Source organism: Microtus pennsylvanicus, chromosome 17 (genome assembly GCF_037038515.1).
Source record: "Microtus pennsylvanicus isolate mMicPen1 chromosome 17, mMicPen1.hap1, whole genome shotgun sequence".
Lineage (NCBI taxonomy): Eukaryota > Metazoa > Chordata > Mammalia > Rodentia > Cricetidae > Microtus > Microtus pennsylvanicus.
Window position 1 is genome coordinate 40,155,904 of NC_134595.1, and position 25,590 is coordinate 40,181,493.

A 25,590-nucleotide genomic window follows, 5' to 3' on the forward strand; every position below is an offset into this window, starting at 1 on the left:
AAGAGGGTTTGTAGAGGAAACAGGCTACGGGAATCTAAACGTGAAGTATGTTTGTATTGGATTTACAGGGCAAGCACCCAGGTCCGCTCCAACCTGTTCCTATGGACTCCGTGACTAACCACTGCGCCTGGGAGTTTAAAATGGGGTCTGTCAATTAAAGCTTTGTCAAGTCAGAGCTGACGGCTCCACTTTCTCTTCTGCTTTGTTCTCCTGTGATAATTTATCATGAAGCTAGCGCAAATCTCTCTGGAAGGAATGGATTCTAACGTTTCTAAAGGAAGCCTCACATTTGCCTTTAATAGAATTTTAATAGAGCTCCCCTCCCCCCCATCTAACTTTATTTTTATCACCAAATTAAGCCATTTTTAAATATGAAATAATCAAATGCTGAAGTGCTCGTAAGGGAAGAGACACTGCTCTGTTTCATTTTGAATCGCGTTTGCAAATCTCCCCATGGTATTCACACACAGGCTCGACATTCTGCCTCTGCACCCCAAGAACAGGGCTGGCGTGTGAGACTCTTTGCAAGGTTTTACATTTTGAACGCCCTTCTTGTTTTTGATATAATTTAGTGGCACAGATAATAATTACACTACCAGAAACAAAAGGCAAACGCAAGAACCTTTAATTTATGAATCGAGCAGGGTCAGCATTCTTTCTTTGTGAGAACGTTTTATTGCAGAGCCGCGTTGTAAATATTTTAACCTTTATGGGCCATATGCTCTTGGCGACAACCACAGCAAGTATCTCCACCATCGGGTATAGCTGTACCCAAGAAAACTTGGCAAAAGTAAACAACAGTTGAAATTGGCCATAGCTTCTCGGTCATTCCTAGAGGGATTATCAGTAGTTTTCAACCTTCATAATTCAGTTCCTCATGTTGTGGTGACCCCTAATCATATATAAAATTATTTTGGTTGTTACGTCATAGCTGTAATTTTGCTTCTGCTATAAATCGTGTTGTAAATATCCATGTTTTCTGATGGCCTTAGGCAACCTCTGTGATAGTGTCTCTTGACCCCCCCCTCCTCAAGGGGTCAAGATCCATAGGTTGAAAACTCTTGAATTAGATAATCCTTCTTCCCAGGAAGGTCTCTGATGCTGTGGAACCACCACAGACTTACATGCTTGCACACTTAGTCTTCAGCTGGTGACTTGGGAAGGTGTGGGGGACATTTAAAGGGGTAAAGCCTTGCTGGACAAAGGGATGTCAGAGCGAAGGCTTTATGAGTTGTAGCCTGACGGTGACCCCTGCTTCCAGGCAGCTGCAAGATGTAACTCCTATCCTTGCTGCAAACCCAAAGATTCAATCCTGTGACTTGCAACCATGATGGACCGTTGTACCCCCTTAACCGTGAGCCACAGTAAATCTTTTCCCACTTCCATGAATTGTTTCTGTCAGGTTTCTGCTACGGCATAGTAAATATGGGTACCCCCATAATTCTATATAATTCTATAGACATTAAACTCAGCATAAGTCAATATAGGAAGCTCCAAACTAGGAGGTCAAGAACAATACCGATTTCTAAAGTCGAAGTCACACCCCTGCGTTGTCTGAGGATGGAACGAAATGCCTGAAATATGACTGCCACTGCTCTGCCGAAGATGGGCACCACACTTCTCGTCACTGTAGAGAAGTTAAATGAACATCACTTCCTTCGGCGGCGTGAAATGCTTTTCACATCACCTAGCAGGTACTAGCGAGAGGTGTTACCACGGGTAATTACTGTTTTCTTGTGGAATGTCAGCCCACATCCAGTTGACGAGGGTTTGACAGTAAGAGGCCCCGAAGAAATTATAGCCAAATTATAGCAGATACAAAGGGTTATCACAGCATATCTGTTGTATCATAAAATACCATGTTATATCACAAAAGAGATTTTCTTCCTTCTTTGCTAAGCGTGTGTTCTCTCCTCTGGGGAAAGGCAGCCGATACAATGGAGGTGGCTCAGAGGTTAAGAGTGGGTATTTCTCATGTGGAAGACCTGGGTTTGGTTTCCAGCACACATGTCGGGTGGCTTCCAACTGCCTGTGACTCCAGTTCCCTTCTGGTCTACTGTGGCATGACATTATCACGCACACGTCCTGTGCATACACAAATATACACATGATGTAAACCCGCTAGTTCATCATGAACCTGGTTCTTAACGTGTCCAGGGTGAAGTATAACCGTCGTGTGAATTCATTCCGTGGGGAGCCGAGGCCACAATACAACATCTAGTGCACTCCACCCAACCCCTATGAATGAACTGGAAACAGACATAATTCTTAAGGAAGATATTAACACTTCAGCTATGACGATCCCATTTGGATACGGGTTTAATGGGCACATAGACAGACACATGGCGTAAAATTCCACGCAAACCTGAAAATTCAATTTCTTCTGACAACTGGAATCAAAGGGATAACAGACCCCGAGGCACCCATCACATAACCTTTTTATTTCCTTCCTGCAAGAATATTAGTTTCCATTCTTAGTTCTCGCTTTATTACTATTTGGGGGTATATTCACGTACGTGGAGGGGTGTGCATGTTGGCGCATGTGGAAGCCAGAGCAAACTGTGGAGTGTTTCTTCTCCTGCTGACCACTTTGAAATTTAGGTAAGATCCTTTATTTTGCCTGGATTTAAACAAGTAGGTTAGGTTGGCTGGTCACTGAGCCAAAGGGCTGGGATTACAAGAGCATGCCACCATATTGTTTAAAACAAAACAACAAACCAAGAAAAAAAGGGGGGGTTGGGAAATTGAACTCAGGTTCTCATGCTTACAGACAAGTATTTTACCTACTCAGCTTTCTCCACAGTCCATGGTTTATTGTTTATAATCCCATGATACATTGCACGCTAGTGTGTTTAGCAGCCTAATAGTGAGTAAGTGGGGGCTCCTTTATCTGGGTAGTGCCAGCGCCTTATCAGGCACAACATGGCCATAGCCTGGGTGTGTATCACAAAGGCTGACAGGAAAATAAATAAATAAATTAGGGGCAACCTTATATTAAAATATTAGAAAAAGGAAGTTCTAGCTTGTAACCAAGACAAGGAGTCTATCAGTTGACAGGAATGTCACAGTACCAGGGCTCCTGTGGCACCGAGGCATCCAGACCCATGACAGATTTTAAATCCTTAACTGATTCCTAATCACCATCTTAAAATTCAAGGCGTGAGCCATGAAATTAATTCTGGAAGTAGCAAGGAACATCCCAGGGGCCTGGGTAGAAAATGTAACTCCTAACATGATCAATTTCTTTGAGCACAACTGTCACCCGATGAAACGCCAAGACAACCAGGTCCAAGACATTATCTTCTGAGGGAGAGGCACCTTGGGGCTCCAGTCCCATCTCTTAGGGCTGCGCTGAGCACGTGCAACTTTGGGCTGTCAATAATACTTCAGTGTCTTAGCTGGAAAGCCCTTCAACCCTTCGGATAAGCTTTTGTTGTTAATCTCTCTCTGGCTGAAAGACAGGTTGTAAGGCAGAATAAACAGTTGGGGGGAGTTAAGGTTTGGACTTTGAAATGAAGCCTCTGCTTTCCCCCATGATAGCTGTATATGTGGCCACCACTAATGGCTTTCTCTTGACCCTGACGGTTGGGTTAGTTTACATAAAGACTGCTATTCAGGGATACCGCTTCTGAGATTTATGAATGGGGCAGAACCTTTTATCACAGCGGTTTATGTGTTTGAACAATACGAACGCCAAGGCAGAGCTGTCCACGATTTCAAGACTGAACCACTTGGACACATCCATCACTTGTTGCTGTCATGAAGCAGTCTCAGATTCTCAGAGAGCTCAATGCTGGGATTCCGCCAAGGCCTTTCTCTTGTTTCTATTTGGCCCTTCTCCTCTCCAGGAATATTGGCTAAATATTTTTGTTTTGTTATATGAGATGACTAGAGTATACAGTTGAAGCACTTTGTAGATTGTCAGGTATACACGAGTGTTGGAAATAGACAGGACCAAGGAAAGTCTGACTGCCATTTCCTTCAGGAATTAGCTGAGCTGTGCATGGGTGTATGTTTCTTACAACATCTTTCCATACTTTATCTGAAATCTAACACCCCAATAAAATATTTTAAGAAAGGCTTCAGGACAGTCTGATAACGAAAAATCGGTATGAACAGAAGCTAAGCAGGTTGGGGAGATGGCTCAGGTGGCAATGTGCTTGCTGTGTAAGTGGGGGGCCCTGAGTTTGGAGCCTCGGCACCCATACAAAAGCCTGATGTGGAGATACCTGTCTGTAACAGCAGTGCTGTGGGTAGAAAAAGTGGGTCACCTAGTGGCTTGCTGGTCATCTGGCCCTGCCGGAATGCTGAACTCTAGGTTTAGTGACGCCTTGTGGCAAAGAGTAACATGCAGAGTGACAGAAGATACCCATGCTCACCTTTGACCTACAGAGAGAGAGAGAGAGAGAGGAGAGAGAGAGAGAGAGAAAACGAAAGAAGGAAGGAAGGAAGGGAGGCAGGCAAGCTAAGCAATTCAACCAAATTAACAGAACAAGCTGGTTCTAGCTTTATCAGAGATTCAGATCCCCTCAGTATCTCAATGAGACAGAAAACAGTGATGCTTAGCTATGAATTCCCTTTTGGAACAAATCGGAACACTTCTAATTCTCTCAGCTTACCCCAGAGTTCAATTTCTCTAAGTCCACCGCCCTTCAAGAAGATGGCTAGCTGGCATTACTTTTCTGCCAGTGCTCTAGGCTTCACCACACTTCTCTGTGCGGTGTCCACCTCTACACCACAAGGTACTAGGAGCTTCCGGTAAAGAAAGGCCCCTTCCCTTGCGGAAGATCACAGGCGGGGGCAAGCGGAGCTGTTAAATCTCCTAGATGGAACTCTGTCCTCAGCTCCTCTTTCCAGGGCCCGAGGTAGCAGGCGGAGCCATCCAGGCTAAGAGAAAAATCACACAGCTGGTAGCAAAGAAGATCCTCGGTTCTCACCCCAGGGGAGCTCAGAAAAATGCATAATTGACCCCGTTTCAAAGAAGCATGCTGTGCGTATGGCTTCGGTGGGGAGTGTCAAGGATGGCATCCAGAAATGATGGGGCTTGCTTGATGGCAAGCCACTCCTAATTATTCATGGTGGTAGAAAAACTGTAATAACCTGGCTAAATGGCAATGGCAGATTAGCCGAGCCTTTCGCAGGAGCAAAGATGAACGTTCCTCACACCTAGGCATTTCCTCCTGGAGTACGCAGTACGTTGCTTATTCCTGCGCAATGGAAAAGTAGGTCAGAGAGGAAGAGGCGATGCGGTGGTAAGCGATCTTTATGAAAGTGCGTGACAGTTTCAAAGTCTTCAAATAGCTAGTCAGCGCACAATCATTCAGTCCTTGTGCGGAGGTCAGGTCAACCTTAGGCAGAGCTCCTTGATGGTTAGGCACCCTGATTTGAAGCGTGGCCTAAGGCTCGCGGATGAGGCTAGGCTGGATAGCTTGGCCAGCTAACAGATTAATAAGCCTTTCTCAGCTCCTCCAAAATGCACTGCCGTCGCCCCTGGATTTTTCTTCTTCTTTTTTTTTTTTTTTTGAGACAGGGTTTCTCTGTAGCTTTGGAGCCTGTCCTGAAAATAGCTCTGTAGACCAGGCTGGCCTCGAACTCACGGAGATCCGCCTGCCTCTGACTCCCGAGTGCTGGGATTCAAGGCGTGCCGCCACCACAGCCTTGCATACCCCTGGCTTTTTAAATATGGTTCAAGGAAGGAACGCAGGTCCTCAGAGCTTGAGTGGCAAGTGCCTTAGCCACTGAGCCATCTTTCCCGTACCTCCCTCTCAACTACCTCAACTCTAATTGTCCTCATGGAAGAACCCTCCACTTGCTCCATCTTCACAGTGCCAAGCGGCAGCTACTGGGGAAGAAACAAGGACCTTGGGCTTTAGAGCAAGTGGTCTACAAACAGAACAGGATGACAGCTGTATCTGGATCATCACATTGCTGCTTTGCCACATTTGCCAGATTGCCAGAGTGAGTGGGAGGATACATTCTGAACTAAAACGCAACCATCATGGCGGGGATTAAGTGTTTCCATTGGCTATCCATCTGATCAACAACTTATATTACTATACTATGAGTTTGATATATGAGATGAAGGAATTCCCCTGGAAATCTTAAAATTCAAGAGTTTTCATACAAAAGGGATTGATTGCACCGGCTACAGAAAAAGTTAAAGATTATCCAATGGGCCTCCTGAAACTGCCATTCACAGTTGGGGATTTTGTCCTCACTCTCAGCAAACTGGCTGTGGCCCATTTTCACCACACAGTGGCCGCTCCCCCTCATTACAATATTAGCTATTTGCTGCTCCAAAGTAAAAAGAAATACAGATGTGGGGGGGGGGGGGCACAAGATGTACTAAACTTGAAACTGAAGGATGCCTTTTATCCTACGGTGTAGACATCAAAGCCTTATTCTAGACACACCTCCCCAAATCCCTAAGCCAGACTGCTAAATATATAAATCTTTCGGAGTGGGGGAATAATTGAACTGAGCATCTGGGGGCACCTTCAAGAGCTTGTTTGAAGATTGATAACATTGTCCAAAATAGACCACTTTTCAGAAAGAAAAAAAAAGAAGGAAAAAAAAAGGTTTTCTTCTGACCTTGGAAGCGAGTAAGGACGGTGTTATTTTAATTTGCATTTAGATTTTAACCAGACAGTCACAGGGCACCAGTGGGACCAACGCTGGGTTTCCACTGAAGATTGCTCGTCATTTCATTATGCTTCATTATGTTGATAACTGCCAGCCGGCATTAGATGGGAGGGCTCTGAGTAATAGAACTGAAATGGTGGTTTCTAAAACAATACACTTTCTCGAGGAAATACAGCAGCACGCTAAATTCAATTAGAGGAGGGGAGCGGGAAGACAAGCCGGTACCATTCATCCCATGCTTGGAGCTCGCTTGGTCGGTTCAAGTTCTTGATACCCTCAACCTTCAGAAAGCTTCCTCAAATCAGGACCCTTCAGCCTAGATCTAGATAAATTTCTGCTCATTTAGTCTTGAGCTTTTCCAGTGTAAATTGTCTTAAAAGCTGCGATGCTGGGAATATTTAAGACAAGAAGTATTAGTCAATCAGTCTGTTTGGACAGCTGATGGAGATACTGAAGGCCATTTACTCGGAGATGGAAACAGAGAGGCCCTTCGGGTAGGCAATGGAAAGTCTAGTCTCTCATCTGCAGAATCCCATGAACTCCGACACTGATAAATTTTACCAAACAAGTGGCGCACACAGCAGAAGCACAAGAATGAATTTTCAACCGAAGGCCACAGAAACGGACTCTTCAAACAGGGCTAAGCAAAGTAGCAAAATAACAGTTGTTGGGCTTATTGGCGGGGGGGGGGGGTGAGGGTACCCAAAACGAACGACTCCCTCTGTAAGGTAGTTGCTCACATATTTTGAAATGTATCAGAAGTTGCAGTTACCTTAAACATAATATTGGCTCAGTGCCTCCCTACAATCTCTGAACACCAGCTAAGCACTAAGGTCATACAGGACTTCCTGTTCTTGCATTGAAGAATGTTCCGAGCATTGAAGAAAGCCAGACTGCATTCCAGAAGGGAAAGGGAAATTCAAGGGGAGAAGAGGTTACTAGGTAGCTTAGTTATAAGACGTGCCTTTTATTAATAATAATAATAATAAATTAGCTATTCCAGGGCATGACATGTTATCATCTCAGCAAGTGGGAGGTAGAGGATCAAGAAAGAATTCAAGGTCATCCTCAGGCAAAGAGAGTTCAAGGCCAGCCTGGGCGACCCTGGGCCTCCCCCCAAAAATACATACATACATATATATATATACATATATATATATATATATATATATATATATATATATATATATATATATATACACACATACACATATACACACTGCTGGGGAGAGCATGAACTTAAATTCAATCCTGAGGTCCACTGCTTTCTTAAGGTCTCTGTCTACAGACAATATTGCCAGCAAACCACAGTACCTTTCTCCTCTGATGGGGCGGACCTGTGAGGGAATGTGCGAGAAGTATTTAACATTTCCACTCTCTGACATCAATTTCCAGGGAATTTGAAAGGACCACAAAAATCAAAGCCAAAACCATGCATAGAGTGAGGCCTCCAGGGGTTGTTCGGCCGCCAGCCGGGTTGGGTGTTTTTTTTTTTTTTGTTTGTTTGTTTGTTTTTTCAGAAAGAGACAAATGAACGAATTGATTTCCATTCAGGGCAAAATATTCTGGATCCTCGAAGCACCCTTCCAGTTCCCACAAGCTGAAAGCCGCAGACATGAAAGAGAATCCCTGAGCTCCTGCCCTTCAGAGAACTCAGACCCCAGGGATCACTGGTGCACCCACCAGGTGACCTTGGGGCACCTGTGAACTTGTCAGAAATGCAGAATTCCAGGCCTGACGCCAGTCCCACCAACACCTAAGTGGCTCTCCTGTCTTCCACGTGATGTGTAGAGTAGACACTGCTACGGCTGCGTACGGTGGCAATTTCCCTATGATCTTGAATTATTGAAGCTGGGGGCACCAAGTAAAGGGATCATGAGTCTGAGGCTAGTCCACATAATTTAAGAAAATCCTATTTCTGAAAAGAGCTGACTGGCTGGCTCAACTGCAGAGCTCTCGTGTAGCATATGCATGGCCCAGGGTTCAATCCCCAGAAGTGGGAAAGAGGAGAAATAATAATAATAATAATAATAAATACTAGTATAAACCTTTAGCACTAGGCCCCTTCTTTGAAACAGGTATGAGATACATCTTAAATATTCAGATTGTTACATCTCAGTCTGTCTGAACCATATCTACTCACTTTAGGGTAACCAGAGATTCCGTCAAAAGTCCTCCAAAACCAAAGTGTATTACTATTAATTTTCCTCATTTTCCCCAGTGGCGGTGACAGTACAAACTTCTAGGTGTCTTCTTCTGAATTAGTTGGTGCGACTTGTCTTTACCTGGTCTAATCGTCCCCCAGGTGAACAAAAACCTGATTTTACAAGCCACTGGAGCAGAGTCTCACTTTGGCCAGAAGAATGCGTCTCGAAGAGTGTGTTTTATTTCTTCATTAGTGTGCCGTCACAGTGAGAGATCACTAAATGCGGGGCTGCATGAGAATGCTGGGGGTTAAAGACAGCATAATGAACAAAGAAGGTGCCTGATTATCATGGCTGTCAGCACAGGGGAATTGGGTTTGTCACCTGGCTTAACCAACTGGGAAGGACTGATTAGGGGCTGGGATTCGTTTGAAAGGGTCCCCTGATGTTTATGTTCCCTTCCATCCCCACATCTCGTCAAGAGAATCCGATAAAGCTAGGAATGGGGAGGATTTGTCCTGTGGGTTATCTGAACAAGGGCTTCTTGGAGGAACTCCCACGGTTTCTTCTACGGAAGCATCTACCCAATGGCTGTAGACTGGAACCTTCTGCAAAGTGAGAGACATCTATGTCCATGCTGGTATCTAACAGTGACTGGAGCAACCCCGTGTGGCTGCTCGGTTCTAGCAATGTGGAGGACACAAATGAGCAACTGAATGGAAAGCTGAAAGCTCACGGCTTTCCATGCTCCTACTGACTACAGATCAAACAAGTTGCCACACCGCTTTCAACAGAAGGTCTCATCTAATAATACAGACCCCCCCCCCCCGAGGGTCCCTCTCTCGAAGGAGGGCTCCCAAGGTTTATATAAAGATGTGATGTTCATCTTCGCTGTACAACAGGATTAAAGTCAGATTCTTCAGACCTACCTGGGGTGCAGTTGTAGCCACTGAATAATTTAATTGTGTTATCAGGGCACAAATCACTGGCATTCGTGAAGGGTAGTGCTCCCTCCTGAGAGGGGGTTGGCCAAGGACTTATGTGACCAAATAAAGATTTTAAAAAAGGACAAAGACTTCTCAGGTTCCCACCATGTGTCAGGCCTTCACAAATATTGTCTTAATTAACTTTAAAAGCAGCCATAGGCGTAGATAGTGAGAATCTACTTCACAGAGAAGGGACTTGGAGACATTAAACACTCTTAGTCACAAACTTGGTGTGAGGGAGTTCTAGCTGGCTGCGAAGCCTGTGAACACGTCATAGAAGCCCTGGGAGAATCCGCAGGATACACTGATGGCCACAAACACCAAGCAGGAGACCTCAGAGCACAGAGGAGAGGGAGGAATTCAAGGTGGGAAGAAAGGAACCCCTCCCGACCTTTCCTCACAACTCAAAATGCCCACCACCCTTGCTCCTTGCTTGTTAATCTTGGAGAACACAGACTGGGGGGGGGGGGGGGGGGGGAATGGAGAAAAACAGGAAAGTGATATCAAACTTTTAAAATTTGGGTTTCAATTCATGAGTTTAAAAACCAGTTTGTTTTTCATTGGCTTATTCAGAATAAAGCTGACAATTTATTTCTCCCAAAATATAAAATTTCACATAGGTGTGATGCCTATGGCAAATAGCCCAATTTAGCACACACATGGCAATCTCTGGAGGTGGGCTACACTCCCAAGCACCAACTAGCACTCACTACACTGGCCCATGGCTTCTAGAAAGCTAGATAACACATCAGAATCAGGAGAAGAAAAAGCACCCAGACTGTTTCCTGACATTCACAACCCAGGCAAACCTTACCCAGAAGGCAAGAGTCTCTGTGTGGCGAGTAGGTGGGGTCCCTCATACAAATAAAGGGCCATTATGTAAACATCAGCCCAAAATACTTCCTCTTCAACTTGCTCTCGTGCCCCCAGTTCCCAGCACTTAGGTTGTTGTTTGGTAGTGAGCGGAGATGGGGGGGGGGCAGGGAACTCATTCTTAAGAGCTTAACATAGAAGAAAAATACTGAAAAACTCAGGATTCGATCAGGTTAAAAAAATAAAATAAGAAAAGAGTGTGTGTTGTGGGGGCGGGGGGAACCAGACAGGGAAAGAACTTAGTCTAGGAAGGCATTAAAAAAAAAAAAAGAGGGTGGTAAGAGAAAGATCCTAGCTGTTATGGAAGCTGTAAAGTTTCCCTTTGCTCTCCTTAGTCCTGCAAGTTTAATGCTGGATCTCGGAAACCAGGTACTAGAACCTTCCAGGAGGTCATACTGTAAGTTTTCAGTTTGTGCAGCTCCATCTCTGTGCTGGTCAGGGGCGTCTCGGTGCTAGCAGCTGCCTGGTTTAGAAGCAAGAAGCCCTACCTTAATTAACTGTCTCTACGATGTGAGTGTGTGGGAAAGTTGGATGTGCTGGGCACATCACCTGGGTCTAATGCTCCCATCACTCCCACAGTCGGCCCTTGTTGGGTGATCTGAAAGAAAATGGTCCTTAAATGGAGGCCACAGGGAGACGTGGCCTTGTTGGAGGAAGTACGTCACTGTGGGGGCTGGCTTTGAGGTCTCATATATGGTCAAGCCATGCCCAGTGAGACAGATCACTTCCTGTTGCCTGAGAGTCAAGATGTAAGAACTCTCAGCCCCTTCTCTAGCACCACGTCTGCCTGCTGCCTTGCTTCCCACTATTATGGTAATGGACTAAACCTCTGAACCTATAAGGGAGCCTCCATTCCAAAATTAAATGTTTTCTTTTATAAGAGCTGTTGTGGTCATATGATGTGGGATGCCCCCCTGTAGACTGTAAAGATGTTTTATTATTATTGGTTAATATAGAAGCGTCTTTGGCCTGTGGCAGGGCAAATTATAGCTAGGTTAGAGATCCAAGCAAAGAGACAGAGTTGGAGACACCAGCAGCCTTCAGAAGAGTAAGATTCCAGTAAGCCATGGGGCATGTGGCAACATACAAATTATTAGAAATGGGCTAAGTTATATGTAGAGCTAGCCAGTAAGAAACCTGAGCCACCATCGAAACATTTATAATTAATATACATCTCTGGGTTGGTTGTTTGGGAACTGGTGGGCAGGAGACAAGTGTCTGCCTACAGTCATGATGTCTTTTTCCAGAAATAGAGAGAGTCCTTATGTCATAAAAGTTCACTGAGAAGGGTGGACCTGAAACCTCTCTCTTTTCTCCTACTAACGGTGGTTCCTGATCATGCTACAGAATAAACTCCCTGAAGGTTTTGGTGGATCAAAAGCCAGAAGTGGCATCTATATTCAGTGATGCCAGCCCAGTCTGGTCCATCTGTAATTTACAGCAGTTAAAAATAAATCAAAATAATAACAGTCATAATAATAATAGTAAAACCTAAAGAGTAGAATTGTTTTTACACATGACTGACACGCACCAATATGAGAATAGCTAATAACAACAGACCTGAGGGAGACAGAGAGGGAGCGTTTCTAACCTACAAATTCCAAAGTGCTCTAGAACCTGGGGCCTTTTTAGGAGAGAGACGTGATAAAGGGGACAAATTCCACAGCTGACCTCATGTGAGAGACTTCCGTGAAAACAGAGAAACACTGCATATAAAGTTACCATCAAGCTATGAGGATAACACATATTTAGACTTGGGCCTCATTCCAAACGGTAACTCTGTGTATATGCAAATATCACACGAATCCCCCAAATCTTTAAATGTGGAGCTTTTCTGAATGAAGATATATAACACGTGCTATGATTAGTGCCATTCGACAGCGAGGAAAATTAAGACATCAGAGGCTAAGCAGCCACTCTGCCAGTAAACCGAAATTGAGAAACGAACTTTAAACTGCAAGTCCTGTATGCCACATGACCAGGATGTGAGCTGAAAGACAGTACTAGTGCGAAATATGACTGAAATATCGGGGGGGGGTCCCCTATCATTTCTGCCTTGCTCAAGGTCAAAGCCAAGGCAAGGTCTGTGGCAACACCTTGGGAACATTGTCCAAATAAAGTGTGAGAAGAGGTTTCCCCATCCAGCTTCACACCGGGCTTGCCAACACCATCCATTCATTAGGCCAGCCTTTATTAAGTGCCTCATACGAAATCAGCATTTATTAGGGCCCTGGCCTAAGTGTTATGAACACAGAACTGAGACGAAAGCAGGAAGAGGTAAAATGAAAACCCAAGCAATGACCTCAGAGCACTCCGAACGGCCTCGTACAGGACTGAAACATGTCCCCAAATCCTGGTCCGCTCTCTCTTTCTCCTGTGGTTGTCAGGTCTCCCCCAGCCCTCGACTCAACGGTAAGGCCATTTATAAATTCCATTCCCCGCTGTAATTACACTGTCAGACAACCTAAACACTCAATCTTTGCTCCACAAAGTAGTCTGTGGCAGCTGTGCATTGTGAAGGCAACCAGAAAGAGTTGGGGGGGGGGGGGAGGAGCCTTTCTTTTCCTAAGCACGCTTCCTGTATGATAGCAAGGGGATGTGAGCTTGCTATCTAATTTGCCCCCTGCAAGGTTATCCTGGGAGAAGTCCTGGCAGCACCCTGCTAGGTGGTAATGAAAGCTGCTGGCATCGCGGGAGACAGGAGACAAGCAAAGCACTTACGGGTGCAGGGCATAGACGCAGCGTCGTTGTCGGCTCTAAAGAAGCCTCGGTCACAGGTGCACGAGGTGGCTCCTTCCCAGACGGAGTAGCTGTGGGGTGGACACTTGGCACAGGTGGCGTCCGTGGAGAGAGCTTTGTAATATCCAATTTTGCAAGCTACGGGGAAGGAGGAAAGAGAAAAAAACAAACAAACATGAACCGCTGCAGGAACATCAAAGCAAAATGGGCAAGCATTCCCTGGATGGCAGAAAAGGGGTGTGTGTGTGTGTGTGTGTGTGTGTGTGTGTGTGTGTGTGTGTGTGTGGTGAGGGGGGTGTTGTTCATCTTAGGGATTACCCAGCTTGAAATGCAGGGCAAACCAACCCAAAACATGAATTGACAGGGTCTCATGGTCTCATGTAAACCCCAGCCAAGCTTTCCATGTAGCTGAGAGTGGCCGGCCTTCAATGTCTTCTCCTTCTACCTCTACCTCCTGATGGCTGGGGATCAAACCCAGAGCTTTCTGCTTGCTGGGCAAGCATTGTAGCAACTCGGCCACACACCCAGCATCACAGCTTCTCTTTAAGGCTCACTGGCAATTCTGGTTATGTGTCAAGGAGCTTCTAAAGGACACTGCTTTTTAAAAACTAGTGTGATCAAGTGCAGTACAATGAAAGTTTATTGGAGTCTCTCTGGAAGGCAGCAGCCATTAAGAGGCATTATCCTGATCAATCTTACTGTAGCCCCCTTACAAAGCACTAGAGGCACCTTTGAAAGGAAGAATCCAGCTTCCACCAGGTAATTGTCCTTTTAAGACCTTAGGCCTGGTTAAATTTCAGTGGCCATCTTTGACCGCTAAGTGTGCAGCTCCCCAGAACCTGGATTTTCAGTCACTTACTTTGGATTTTATAAGTGTGTGTGTGTGTGTGTGTGTGTGTGTGTGTGTTTGGGGGGGGGGTGTCTTTTATTGAATCAACCAGATGGAAATGTATGTGTTCAAATGCTACCAAACAAAACAAAACAATTGGTTGGCGGCTATTTTCTAATTATGGCTACAGAGAATCAGCTTGAAAACCCAACAAAGGCATTCATGAAAGACACGAGCTTGTAAGGCATGAGCCATTCGCTTTCAGAACAACACAAAGAAGATGACTTGAAGATAGACTCTGGACCAGTACAGGATAAGTAGCTTACTTAAAAACCGGCTAACAGGGGCTGGAGAGATGGCTCAGTGGTTAAGAGCATTGCCTGCTCTTCCAAAGGTCCTGAGTTCAATTCCCAGCAACCACATGGTGGCTCCAAACCATCTGTACTGAGATCTGGCGCCCTCCTCTGGCCTGCGGGCATACATCGAGGCAGAATGTTGTATACATAATAAATAAATAAATCTTTAAAAAAAAAAAGAAAAAGAAAAGAAAAAGGTTAATAAGTGGTGTTTATTCTCAAGCATGAGAGGCCCTCCTGTATTTCCCTGCCTCCATTTTTAGCCCGCTCCCTCTCCCCTGCCGTGAGCACCCCACAAGAGGCGAATACAGAGAACACAGGTTCCTACAGTCCTTTAACGCACCTGACCCGCTTTCCATGATCTCATCTTTACAAACATCCCACGGACACTGAGGACCACTTTCAGTAATGTGGAAAAATTCAATAATGCTGCAAAACCTCATCATAAAAATTAATTAATAAGGCTTTGCTCCCTTCCCCTCTTTTTCCTCCCCACTCTTCATGATTACTCCCCAAGCCTATCCCAACCTAAAATAAACAGACCAGCGCCATCAGGTATTAAGGTCACAGATAAGGACAATGATAATTAAGTTATTCCCGACCGGCTGAGGATGGAAAAGAAAATGAGCTATCCACAATTTCCCCAGCATGCTTTTCTCAATGCTGGCTTCATCTATCATCTTCTCAGATCATGTCAATACTATCAAAGCCCCCATCTGGATGAGGGATCCCCTTGCATGCCTTTCACTAGCCTAAAATGCAAGAGATCAGCCACAGTGGCCACTCAGGGACCTGTGTGAAAGGAACAGATGTCTGAGCGTCCACACATGCTGGGTTTTCTGTGGAAATACTATTGTAGAGACCCGCAGCCGTAGAGAGCTGCTCCGTTGATCCATGAAGCCTCCACTGAAGTCCACCCCTCACCCTCTGGATTGGCCTGCTAGCATTTTCTTCTTTATCATCGTCCACAATGACAAGCGGAGAGGGACTCCGGTGGGTGCTCAGGAAGGCACGCACACACAGTTACTTCATTCCTATTAGATAAACTTGTTTATGGAGTCTCCCGCAACGAGCTAAAACTTTATGGCCTGTGGAACACCGACAATAACAGTGCTCCCAGATCAACCTCTTCCTTATTTGCTTTCTGTCTTTCACTGGACCGAAGCACCTTAGACAAACAAATTGCTTTGGTGACTGTGATTTATGTGTCTCCCAAGTTCACAGGCATCCCGTAATTAGATAAGGTTCAGCTTGCAAGGTGCTTATGGTCATGTTTAAGATGGCCCGAGGGTTTTCATAAAAAACTGCAACCCAGACCTTGGGAAGAAGCCGAAAAATCAAACTGCATGGTCCCGCATCAAACAAGAAGAGACCCTAAACATGGACACAAACTCCCTGAGTCCCCTCTCACTCAGTGAGTCACAGAAGACACAAGCAACTGGAGGCAACTCGTGGTATAATTATCAACAAGACACAAACGATTTTAACATCTTTGAGTATACACTGCACATTCCCGGCTAATTCACGCACACTTTGACTTTTACCTAAAATCTCAAGTTGCACAGTGAAAAGAGAAGGTGATAATTGATAGAAATTAGTCAGTGACCAAGCAGTAGGATGTGAACACACCACATTCAGAGCTGAGAGGGGGCGGGAAGGGCGTGGCATTCTAATTAGATAAATTCTAGTTGCAAAATTCATCGGGAGCTCACAACACTCCTACTGGAAGGTGTTTCTTCTCATTTGTTAAAGCTGAGCATTGATTGCACCAGCCTTTCAGTGAATGGGGAGGGGGTGCCTTTCAGTGAATGGGGAGGGGGTGCCTTTCAGTGAATGAGGAGGGGGTGCCTTTCTGAGTTCGTGTAGTTTTTCTCTTTTCTTCAAAGCTCACATTAACACCTTACTAAGGATAAATATATGTGAATTTATTTGGGAAATACAAAGCTCTATACCAATTTTGAAAATTGAAAGCCACTTTTCAACACATTGACTATTTCCACTCTTAACTTCTTGCTTTTACAAGCACAAGCCAAAAAAAAAAATACATAATTGTGATTGTACTATTTTCGGCAGCCCTTGCCACCCTTAACTGCATTAAGACCATGTTATTAATATTTCAGGATTCTTAGAAAGGCTCTTTCAAAATATAGTAGTGGCTTTTCACACACGCAGCCATTTTGCTGCCTACATTCAAAATGACCTACTAAATTGATGGTTTGGTCCATTTCTTTGCTCTGTGTGGTTCAGCCTTTCAGAGCTTAGCCCACAGATGCGGAAGTGCATCCTACACCTATTCACCAGCCTACTTAAGCATCTTAAGAAGCTCGACATCACTTTTATTCTCAATCTAATTCCTGTGAAAGACGCACTTGGTACAGTGCACATTGACATACGCTTATTTCCCGTCATTCTCTCTTGGTTGATTCAGAACTGTATTTTTGAAGGCAAACGACTTCATAAGCAAATCCAACGGTTCCTCGAGAAGCATCTTTCTTCTGCACTTGCCCCACTGAAGGTGTTCTGAATGAACAGGGTCCCCCATGGAAAAAGCAACTCACAACAACCGCATAGCCAACTTGCCGTCCAAACCCCCTGAGCTTCTCCTTGGTCTCTTCTTTATGCTAACATGACATAAAGGCAGATAGAGAGGGGAAAGGGAGAGATGGAGGACAAAAAGGGAGATAGAGAAGGGGAGGAAAAGAAGAGATTGCTTGCATCAGTTTACCTACAACCGTAACAAGGTTCACTGTAAGAGTCTTCGCTAAAGACAGCAGAACAGATAGCTTTTAGTAGTCCACACCTCACAGCACACAGGAATACAAAACAGGAAGGAGCTATAACTCTTAACAGCCTGGTCTTTGCAATTGAGACCCTGTCTCAAACAGAACAGCTAATACAAATTTAAGTTTTAAAATCATTGTTAATTTTGTTTTGTTTTGTTTTGTTTTAATCATAGATTTAACGAGCTGGCGGGAGCCACTCTTTGAAAAAGACCCTGAACAGAGCCATGTGAGAGGCTGAGGTGAGGGCTAGGTGATCTTGAGTTGGAAGCCGGAGTTCAACCCAAAGAGAGAGAAAAAACCCTGACCACTTTTCTTCTGGAATTATAAAAAGATTCCCGGTACCTGGCTGTCCTCACAGTTCATCTTAAACTAATTTGTAAAATAACTAGAAAAGACTATTTGGGTGACAAATGCCAAGCATCCATTGAGCGTTTATTGTATTTACGCAGAGTATTTAATTTAACTGCCATCATAACCCATGTGCTTGAAGTGCTAACAGCGCTCAGCAGCTGCAGCAAACCAGGGTTGTGAATAATCTTCAAAGTCATGCAAGCATCTACCTCCAGAGCATCTAACTCCAGAGTTCACGGCCCTTAGGACTGGCCTTCTGCAAAATTCTGATTGGTGGGTAGGGAAGTGCGGAGGTGTCTGTCACTCAACTTTCGCTGCCTGAGTTCCTGTCTCCCTGCTGCCTTTGACAGCCATATTGTCATCTGTGACCCACTGTCTGGTCTAAGATCCTCCATGGCTGCCACTTTCCTACAGGGAACTTGAGGATGTGGCTGGTCTACAGAGGCCAGCTAGAGGAGAGAAATACACTCTGGACCTCAAACCCCGCCACCTATATCTTCTTAATTTCACCTTCATTGTCTATTGGCTGCACCAATAGTTTGAATAAATAATCTCATTACCTCATTACTTGCATTTCACCTTTTACGATATTTTTCAGGGCCTGTGCAGACCACTCCATGAGTAAAGTGCTTGCTGCATCAGCAAGAGGGTCTGAAGGGGGATCCCCAACACTCCAACAAGAAAATTAGGCTTGTCATGCACCTGTAAATCCCAGGCCATACTGGAGCTCCCTGGCCAGCCAGTGTAGCCAAATCAGACAGCTCCAGATTCAAAGAGACCTGCTTCAAAAAATAATGCCCACAGACAGTATAGACCTCTGGCCTCCAGGCACACTTGCAAATGTACATGAACATACAGAAAACGTGTATATACATACATATGATTGTTTTTCAGTGTGACCACTAGCCACCTTAAACTTGCTCTTCAGCTTTTCCATTATATTTCTTTTTTATAATAAATATTTCTCTGGGCCAGGCGGTGGTGGTGCATGCTTTTAATTCCAGCACTCAGGAGGCAGAGACTGGAGGATCTCTGTGAGTTCGAGGCCAGCCTGGTCTACAAGAGCTAATTTCCAGGACAGGATTCAAAGCTACAGAGAAACCCCGTTTCAAAAAAACAATAAATAGGGAGCTGGAGAGATGGCTCAGTGGTTAAGAGCATTGCCTGCTCTTCCAAAGGTCCTGAGTTCAATTCCCAGCAACCACATGGTGGCTCACAACCATCTGGAATGAGGTCTGGTGCCCTCTTCTGGCCTGCAGACATACACACAGACAGAATATTGCATACATAATAAATAACTATTAAAAAAACAATAAATAAATAAATAAGCAAGCAAACAATAAATATTGCTCTGGAAATGGTAGCGTTAGGCCTTGCAGGCTTGCACACACACACACACACACAGACACTAGCAGAAGTAGGCACTGTAAGTTATGGGGCTCTATCAGCTACACCCAGGAACTTTTATTAACACACCCAGAAGAACCAACTCAAAGAGCACGATCAATGTCCTCAAGTTTAGCTTTTAGGTAGCTAATCTGTGTGCAAAACCTAATTTGATCACAGTCCAAACTAATGGGGGTTAAAAGTTACCTTCCCATGTAACAGATTGGTCCTTCAAATAGAACCCCCAGGGGGTCAGAGATGAGGCTCCAATAGGAATCCCCTAAGGAAAATGAGCCTTTTATGCAAACCGGTCCCTATGGAGTATTTGGCTCTTGGCCCAAAGGCCTCTCCACTTCTCCTTTTTGTTTGATAGGTGTGCACTTGCCGCCCACTACACGCAAGACACAGCATATTTTGTGTATTTACAAGTTTAAACACTAACGCCACTCACTGATCTGTGTAAAAAATCACTCTTTTAATAAACTGTTCACATATCATAATGTAAGCATAAATGAGGAAAATAGCCTGTGTGATAAAGAATTGTGGATCCTAAGATTTTATGAAAACATGCAAGCCCGAGTAACATCTGGGAAAGCTGTAAACATTAGCCAATAACTCTCTTCCCATTACAGGTGGGGAAACTGAGGCAGAAAGAAAACATTTAAGGATTAAACACAAACGAGGTTGGCTTTCTCATCTAAGCAGTGTGATCTAATGTTGCTGGCATCTTCTGCTACGTCTAGAGGATACAGGGTGATGAAGACTGACAGCCATCACAGGAAGGAAGCTCTGGCTCAGGGCTGCCAGTGAAGAGGCCCAAATGCTGCCAAACACGTATTATTCAAATCACGTTTCTAGATTGAGAATAAATGAAAGCGGACCATTAAGAAGACCTTAAAGACCGCCTTTTGCTGGAGTCAGCAGACTCTTCTATAGACCCAAAGAGTAAGTAACTTCGAAGAACTACGTAACAGAATAGAAAACAGTGGTTCGATTTGAAATCACTGTAATAGTTAATTACTTTTTTGTATTAGATATTTACTAATGAGAACAGAATTCTTTATTGGAGATATAACATTTCTCTTAATTGGTCTTCAAGGAAAGTGTTTTCTATTACCGAATCAATTGCAAATGCCATCCATAAAAACATTACTAGCTTTTAGGTCACATAAAAACTGGTAGCAGGCGGAATTGGGCTCAGGGGGCTCTACACTGTCAGCCAATGATGGAGACAGACACTCTAAAATGATTGCCTTGCCCACGGTCGTCCCTTTTTGGAGCATGCTAGAAAGGGCTGGAATATACAGCCTCTGCTCTTTGTCTGAATAAAGAGCACTTGCTAACAGTCACTACAAAATAGAAAACTTCCTATCAGCTTATCTTACTGGAAACACTGATTACTGTTATATGCTCCGTGTTGTTGTAAAACCACTTCTAAATTGATTTTTCTTTCCTTGATTAAATGATGCAGCCTGGCCTGGGCGGGGGACATTCCTACCCCGTTTTCTGATGCCTTCTAAGCTCCTTCAAACTTCTGCAGCTAGGGTGCTTTTAAATTCACTTCTTTCTTTTCATGAACATCCCAGAACTGAAATGGCTCATCTACACCATAAAAAATCTGGAATCTGGGTGCGGTAACACACCCTAAGATCTCTGAACAGCAGGAGGAAGCAGTTCAAGGTTAACGTTAGGTAGTAGTGAATTCCATCCTTAGAATAATCCTGTTTAAATAATAATGATGGTGATGGTAATGAGAACGATGGGCTGTTAAGAGAGCCATGCATTGTTTTTGCAGAGGACATGAGTTCAAGTTTTTGCAGAGTTCAAGAGGCAGCACCAACATAGGAGAGTTTACATGAAAGCCCAAATGCCAGGCTCCGTGTTTATGATTGTCTGCTGGGGCCGAAGAATGCTCATTTCTTTAAAAATTTGAGGCTAACGAAAACCCCATTCTGAGAACCGTCCAGTGATGAACAGATCCATCTCTCAGTGTGTCTATCTGGGAGTGTGATTTGTGTCTGTGCTCAGAGCCTGTAGGGCAGGGGCAGCCTTCAGGAGCCCCGCAAGCCCTACCACTCAGCCTTCTTTTGAGACAGGGTCTCTCACTGAGGTTGGAACTGGGCTAGCAGACAGCGAGCCCCAGAGGTCCTGCTATCCTGGCTCCCCATACCACTAAGGTTACAGGTACACACATAGTTACATTAGGCTTTTCATGTGGGCACTGGGACCTGAACTCGGGTCTTCATGCCTGCATGGTTAGTCCTCTTACACTAAGCAATCGCTCCAGCCCCAGACTCGGCATTCACTTAAAAGGTCAATGCACAGTTATATTGCAAATACAAGTTCAAAACACTTCATCCCCCACCTACCCCCATATAGAAACACTGCAGGAACACTACAGGAACAAATATTTTTTAATTCAAAAAGACAAGTAATAGGCTTTACGGATGGGAAGGAAGGGGCATGCCCACGATGTGACCACTTTGTAATGTCCGGAGAGATAACTCATAATAAAGCTTACTTTGTTCTGCACACAAATAACTTGCCTATAATGCTTAGAAGACAGAGCTGGAGTAGAGTATCTTTAGACAAATGCTCAAAGAAGACCAGGCACCAGGATGAACGCTCCTTGTCCCTAGAACTTCAGCACATGAGCTTCAAAGATCATCTGGGCCCTGCAGTTTCACACCAACCCTCTGAGAGTGACAGAGACACCAAACATCTTGATTTCACCCAAGTCTACTAAGGGATGACTGGCCATCCCGTCTTTAAAAGGCTATTTGGGACTGAGATGTTTTGTAAAAATCGACAGATAGAATGTAGTGAAGGACGACATGGGCGACAGAAATGCTCTTACTCGGCAATTCGACCACTTCTGCTGTGCGTTAAAACACGCTCTAATTCATGCCGCGAACAGTGAGGAGCAGCCTTGCTTCTTAGCCCCACCATTACTAGAGTTTGGAAAACTGAAGTCCAGGCTCCAACAGCGCCAACAATAAGTTTGGGTTGGTTGCTGGCCTCCTTGTGCCAAGAGGCAAGGGACAGTGAGAAAACAAAAAACCAGAAGGAGACCTGGTCAAGGTGATCACACAGGAAGAGGAACAGGAAAGAGGGCCCAGTGGCGTCCACTTCAGATATAGACAGGAATGTTGGGTTTAGAGGAAGAGTAGAGAGGTGGGGCAAGAGGCGTAAACAGGCAGGAACAGCCAGTGTCACTTCCTCAATTCTGGGTGGGTGAGGTGGTCGCCAAGTCTACGGAGGCAACTGCTTCAGCTCCAGGGTGGGGCCCACCTTCATTGATAACCTCCCAAGTTGGAGAACACAGGATTCCTGGAATCCAAGGTGACTCAGGAGGACAGATTAAGAACAAAGGCTTGTGGACAAAGACTTATCTCTGTGGTGGTTTGGAAGCCTAGGAGTCAGGCAGACAGAGACAGGAGATGAGGGCTTCCTTCTTGCTTCTTGTCCCCAGGGTGGACCTCAAGCATCCTCAATGCTTTTTAGAAAAAGCAGTTTCTAAGTGTCTGCTTCACTAGTTTTGATTGGATGTGTTAGTTTAAACAAACATGGTAACTACGTGGACTTTTTGATTCTCACCTGCGAACGTCATATAGAGATTGGGTAAGACAATGTCCAAAGGAATGAAGTGGTGTGGGACGTGCTCACTCAGAGACACCTCCCGGATGGGGCAAAAAGAGGGATAAGCCATACTGAATTTTTTTTCCTAATACTTTAGTTTTTTTTTCTTTTTTTAGTACTGAGTACAATTTTTTTCCATTATAATTTTAATCTAGTCTACCCTTATAAAAAAATAAAACAACCGAGACTGAATTAAGCTCATAACAACTATAACTTATCTAATTGCAAAATAAGTAGCAGGCAGTTTCTGTTTAAAAAAATGTCTAATTAGGTTCATCCCTGGGCCGGGTTCTTGTGGGTTCTTCTTTTCCCTAGTGGTGCGCTCGCTCACTCTCTTCTTACAAGCCCAGACCCATCGGGGTTCCCCACTGCCTGGCATGGCTTCCTCTTTTTACTGCTCAGCTTTCAGGAAGACAGACAAGAGGGGCCAATGGCAAAAAGAAACAATGCTGAAAATTGCCTTGCTCTTTTATGAACAGAAGACAGTGTAATCCCATAAATAGGTGGGTAATTCCAAAATGTCAGATGTGGTTGGTTTTCACATGAGGTGCAGTAAATCCAGAAGCAAATTCAGATGAAGTTGCTCATTTTGAAAGACCTCTAAAAGTTACTGCACACCGGCAAAGGGGAACAGAGTGAAGAACACTACGGTGGTATTTGGAAAAAACTTAATACACCCAGGTTTTTGTTGTTGTTGTTTTGGTTTTTTGGTTTTTTCAAGACAAGGTATTCTCTGTAGCTTTGGAGCCTGTCCTGGAACTAGCTCTAGTAAGCCAGGCTGGCCTCGAACTCACAAAGATCGGCTTGCCTCTGCCTCCTGAGTACTGGGATTAAAGGTGTGTGTCACCACTGCTCAGTCACATCTTGGTTTTTCTACTAGTCTCTCTCACACTGGAACTCATAGGTCAGGTTAAGCTGGCCAGTGGGCTTGGTGTTAGAAAAGAAATTAAGAAGAATCTTGATGTTCCACAAAGGAGAAGCTGAGGCAGGCAATTCTTTCTGCAAAATGGTTGCACCATAACCGGAACCAGACTAGCAAGCACACTGAGGCTATCATGGCTTCTGTCTTTTATGCCTCATGTACATGGTGATTTTGTCTCATTTTCTTGTGGGGGATCTAAACTGTGCAATCTAACATGTGCAATGGGTGCAAAGGGATAGAAAGAAACCCTTTTCCATGCTAGAGATCTATCGGTCTCAGCCACCTCGCCTCTTCCCACCCCGGATTTGAATCCATGCCTGGCTTTGTACCTGGGTGTTGGGGATTTTAACATTTTAACAACTGAGCAATCTGCCATGTACAATTGGGATGAAGATGGAAACAAATGGACAGTCTGGCGGTGGTGGCGCACGCCTTTAATCCCAGCACTCAGGAGGCAGAGCAGAGGCAGGTGGATCTCCGTGAGTTCAAGGGCAGCCTGGTCTACAGAGCGAGTTCCAGGATAGGCCTGAAAACTACAGAGAAACCCTGTCTCAAGAAACAAACAAAAAAGTTAAAATAAAAACAAAACAACAGCAACAAAAGAAACAAATGGATAAATTATTTCAAACTGATACAATGGAATCAATTTTAAAAACAGAAGCTAACAGCAGCAACCTATAGTCACAATGAGTTCTTTTTATTCTAATTTTAAAACATGCATTCTGCTAAATAAAGATCCTTTCCTCCTTCTCTAATCTCATGCTTATTTTCCCACTTAGGGCATTGACATTTTGTTATATAAAAAAATACAGGCTGGGCAGAGGTGGCGCACACCTTTAATCCCAGCACTCAGGGGGGCCGAGACAGGTGGATCTCTGAGAGTTCGCTACAGAGTATCAGGACAGGCTCCATAGCTACAGAGAAATCCTGTCTTAGAAAGAGAGAGAGAGAGAGGGAGAAAGAGAGAGAGAGAGAGAGAGAGAGAGAGAGAGAGAGAGAGAGAGAGAGAAATCAGATATGTGCATACCACTGGAAAAGCAATAATCAGGTTAGCAGTTCCCTAAAGCCTACAACTCTTCAAATTTCGTGTATTTCTCCCGTTTTATTGATGACTTTCCTTCTGAATTTTACATGAGATAAAGGAACTAATAACTTGATTTTTCTCAATTGATTGGTGAACATAACTTGAATGAATATGTCGATAAAAATAATTAAAGGTCAAGTAAAAGATGGGGAGCATTTGTTTGCCCAGTATACTGAAGTTTTACGTTATTCAAGGACTGAAATTTAAAAGAACACTGTAGAGAAAAGCCAGTGCTGGGGCTGGAGTTAAGAGTATTTGTAACTTTTTTTTTTGTTGTTGTTTTTTGGTTTTTTTTTTTTTTTTTTTTTGGTTTTTTTCGAGACAGGGTTTCTCTGTGGCTTTGGAGCCTGCCCTGGAACTAGCTCTTGTAGACCAGGCTGGTCTCGAACTCACAGAGATCCGCCTGCCTCTGCCTCCTAAGTGCTGGGATTAAAGGCGTGCGCCACCATCGCCCGGCGTATTTGCAACTCTTGCAAAGGGCCTGGGTTCAGTTCCCAGGCCCCGCATGGAGGCTTACAACCATCCCAACTCCAGTTCTAGGAGATCCAACATCTCTTGGCCTCAGCAGACACCAGGCACATATGTGGTACATGTACATACACCCAGTCAAAATGCTCATACACATTATATAAGTAGCCCTTAAAAAAGAGAGGGAAAATTGAAGCATTAGGGATATACTAAGTGGCAGAGCACTGGTCTCAGGTGCCCAAGGTCCTAGATTCACTACTGCAAAAAGTTAATTAATATGAAGAAAGTCAAATATTTTAGGATGACCTAAATGCAAAAATGCTAAATTGTTAAACATTTACCTTTAGTTGAAGTGCAAAATTATTCAAAATAACTCGTGAGACTTTGG

At 44.4% G+C, this 25,590-nt stretch overlaps 1 protein-coding gene across 3 annotated transcripts in view; it reads right to left on the minus strand.

Moving 5' to 3' along the window:
- Epha4 (EPH receptor A4) overlaps positions 1-25,590 on the minus strand; it is a 145,449-nt gene that overhangs the window by 65,848 nt on the left and 54,011 nt on the right. For all 3 annotated transcript variants that reach the window (XM_075952174.1, XM_075952175.1, XM_075952173.1), the window contains exon 4: positions 13,367-13,522. In XM_075952174.1, the coding sequence (XP_075808289.1) occupies positions 13,367-13,522 (156 nt within the window). The remainder of the gene's footprint in view (positions 1-13,366; positions 13,523-25,590) is intronic.